The sequence below is a fragment of the Cyprinodon variegatus genome, unplaced genomic scaffold, assembly GCF_000732505.1.
Source record: "Cyprinodon variegatus isolate N-32 unplaced genomic scaffold, C_variegatus-1.0 Scaffold33, whole genome shotgun sequence".
Classification (NCBI taxonomy): Eukaryota; Metazoa; Chordata; class Actinopteri; order Cyprinodontiformes; family Cyprinodontidae; genus Cyprinodon; species Cyprinodon variegatus.
The window spans coordinates 183,800-186,880 of NW_015150486.1; the positions used below are offsets into that span (position 1 = coordinate 183,800).

The 3,081-nt window shown below is 38.4% G+C and overlaps 1 protein-coding gene across 1 annotated transcript in view; it reads right to left on the reverse strand.

The window, feature by feature from the left end:
- Positions 1-3,081, reverse strand: part of bace1 (beta-site APP-cleaving enzyme 1) — a 27,994-nt gene that overhangs the window by 6,124 nt on the left and 18,789 nt on the right. Inside the window, exons 4-7 of the mRNA XM_015402091.1 lie at positions 1,132-1,269; positions 911-1,045; positions 720-821; positions 451-600 (exon numbers count right to left, since the gene is read on the reverse strand). Of these exons, the coding sequence (XP_015257577.1) occupies positions 451-600; positions 720-821; positions 911-1,045; positions 1,132-1,269 (525 nt within the window). The remainder of the gene's footprint in view (positions 1-450; positions 601-719; positions 822-910; positions 1,046-1,131; positions 1,270-3,081) is intronic.

Consider the following 3,081-nt stretch of genomic DNA (forward strand, 5'->3'; position numbering starts at 1 on the left):
TCATAGATTGAGTACTGTCGTTAGAAGCCTCCTTTTATCCCTTATCCTGGATTTAAAAATTCTAATTTTATTTAACCGTCCTCTGGTTAAGTGAACAGGACAAACAAAATCTAGGCAACATTTTTACTTTTTACTGGTTTGTCCAGAAGCAGAAAAACAGGTGTAACAGCGTAACTGACCACTAGAGGGCGATAACTTCAGCCCATTAGCTGTGATTAGCTGCCTTAGGCTCCTAAAGTTGTTAAGTCAGTCACATCCCTCCACTTGTTTATGTTCATGCTTACTTTTGTTTAAGAAATGTTTAAGAATTTCTGTTTTACTGCAGAGATATTGAGCCATGATGGAGGATATGTTAAATAGGAGCTGAACTTTGGGCGTTTTTAATAAATTCCTTTTTGAATTATGCTCTGCATGAATGAATACACGTCCAGAACGGGAGAACGTTGCTACCTGGGGTAGGATGGATATTCTGAAGGACTGGTTGCGGTTTTCGCTCATCAGATAGAGGGAGATCACTGGAAAGATGTGCCAGGGCGTAGTGCCGGCTGGCCAGCATACCAGCTGCTCCCCGAGCCAGAACCCAGAGGGAAACTGCTCTGTCTGCAGAAAAAAAAGCATCATAGAGACGTTTGTTGGTTAGGAAACATGAAGGAGCCGAGCTACTTTAGGTAGCCAAACTATAAGAAAATAAAGACTGTAAACATAGACGAAGGACTAACCGAGGAGGCGGCTTTGATAGCCTTCACCGCAGCCTGGAAGACTTTCCTTGGAAGTCGAAGGTTGGTGGTTCCACTGTCAACGATGCTCTTGTCATAGTTGTACTACAGAGCCCACATGGTGCATGTTTGTTACCTAGATTTCCATATAAGTAACTATATTTCTAAGTCTTTATTCCTGTATAAAAAATTACCTCTTTACAGTCCATGTTGAGGTCCTGCCCGTTCACCTCAATCCGAACGATAATGACCTCGTAGTACCACTCCCGGCGGATGGGAGTGTACCAAAGCTCTCCAACATACAGTGAGGAGTCCACCCCACCGATGATCTAAAAGCACGGGGGAAAAAACAACAAACTCAATTATCCAGTGGTTCAGGGAAACAGAGCATTACATGGTTGTCTGTGGGAGTCACCATGCTGCCGCCAACGGTGGAGCTTCCCAGGGACTGGTTCTGGGTGAAGCCCGCGCCGCACAGTTGGAGAGAGAAGAGGTCGGGAACAGAAGTCTGGCGAACCAACGAGTCAAAGAAAGGCTCCAGCGTCTCATCCGGCTGGAAGACATGGAGAGAGTTTCTGTTGTTGCAAATTGAATGACTTAAGCAGCATGAACTGTTTTTATTCTTCAGGTTTCAAGGCAGCTTCCTCTTGGAATAAAAATAAATGAGATTTGTTTAATTTTCATTTAAGACCTTGTTGATAATTGCATATAATCATTCCGTTTGTTTTTTAAACTTTTACGGAATGACTATGACCTGGATGACTGAGAATCTTCATCAGCATATTGCATATAATTGTACACTGAATGCAGCCGATTGAACTCATGACATTGTCCTTCAGGCATCATGTTTTACAACTAAGAATGTTGAAAACATCTGTTTTCTATTTTAGCATCTGAGATTCTCATCCTGAAATGCAAACATATCTGTTCATAATAACAGAGACTTCTCGTTTCAGCTCTACTCTGGGTTGATCTTGTTGAAATAATGTGTTTGTTTGGGAAAACAAACACTTTGGCACTTTACAAAACTGCTACAGTGGGGTTGAACGTTTTTTTCCAAGATATTTAGTTTGCGACGTTATTCACCAGTCAGCACAGAGCTAACCTCCTTGCAGTATTTACAACCTGACCTTTTTTAAAGTGCAGCCTGCTTAGTTAAGCTCTTTGTCTTTACAGATACTCCATTACTTTACTTAAGTAGAAATTTTGGCTTTCTAAACTTTGATGGAGTAATTATCTTTTAGACAACTGTTTACTTCTACTCCTTATATTTTTTTGGAATTATCTTTTTTAACTCATATTTAAAAAAATAGACATGTTGCTTTTATTACTGCTAAGCTTATGGCCTGTTGGTATTAGAAAATAAATTAAAAAAATCTAAATATTTGTTTCATCCAGACAGTTAATTTCCTTGTGGTTGGACTCAGTGATGTACCACCTTCTTGTTTTCCATATAACAAAAATAAACAGTTTTCAAGATTATGCAAAGGTATATTTAACACTGTTACCATTAGTTAGAAAACTATTATATCAAATTTATTTTCCAGAATTGTAGAAAAAATATCAGTAACCAGTATGAGGTATAAAGCATCTGTCCTTAACATCTTTTCCTGCATTACTTTTTTTCCCCCCAAAACAGTTTTTCTCACTTTTAACATATCCAGGTGCAGCCCTCAAAAAACTAAATGGGACTGACATTCATATTGAAAATATAATTATATTCTAAATATATTGTAAGATTTTTTTTTAGCCAGAAAGTACATCCCAAAAGTATTTTTGTGTGGTGAGTTTTATCAAGAAATATCCTAGTTTTAAATCTATGTAGAAGTGGTTAGAGCCCCAGGTTACGGCCATTGTGGGCTGCCTACTGAGAAAGGATATGGAGTCAGTCATCCCTCGTTAATTGGGTCATTTAAAGATGTTTTAACCTGTAAAGTACACTGAAAAATATCTATGTAGTCTGTTGATCAAGATTATGATTTTAAATTTGTCTTTAGTCCCTCTGATCGACCAGTCTGGCTGCTAGGCTAGCTAAGCTAACCTGCAAACCCACTTGGCAGCTGCTATTAGTTATCGTAACTTCTGATAAGTTTTTAAGTTGCTGTTATGTTCAAAGGGTAGAAGAAGCACAATAAGTGCAAAGTGTGGTGAGAAATTGACTTTATTAATTTCATGTTTGTCTGTGTCTAATTATGGACAGACATGAGCTGAACACACACTGGAAAAACGATCTAGAACTAAGTAAAATCATTTTTGGATTATTACCAAAATACATTACTGGAAGTAGAGGTGAGTATTGGCATGAGTGTTGCGATTCGATACATGTCGCAATACTTGGGTCACGATACGATATTATCACGATATT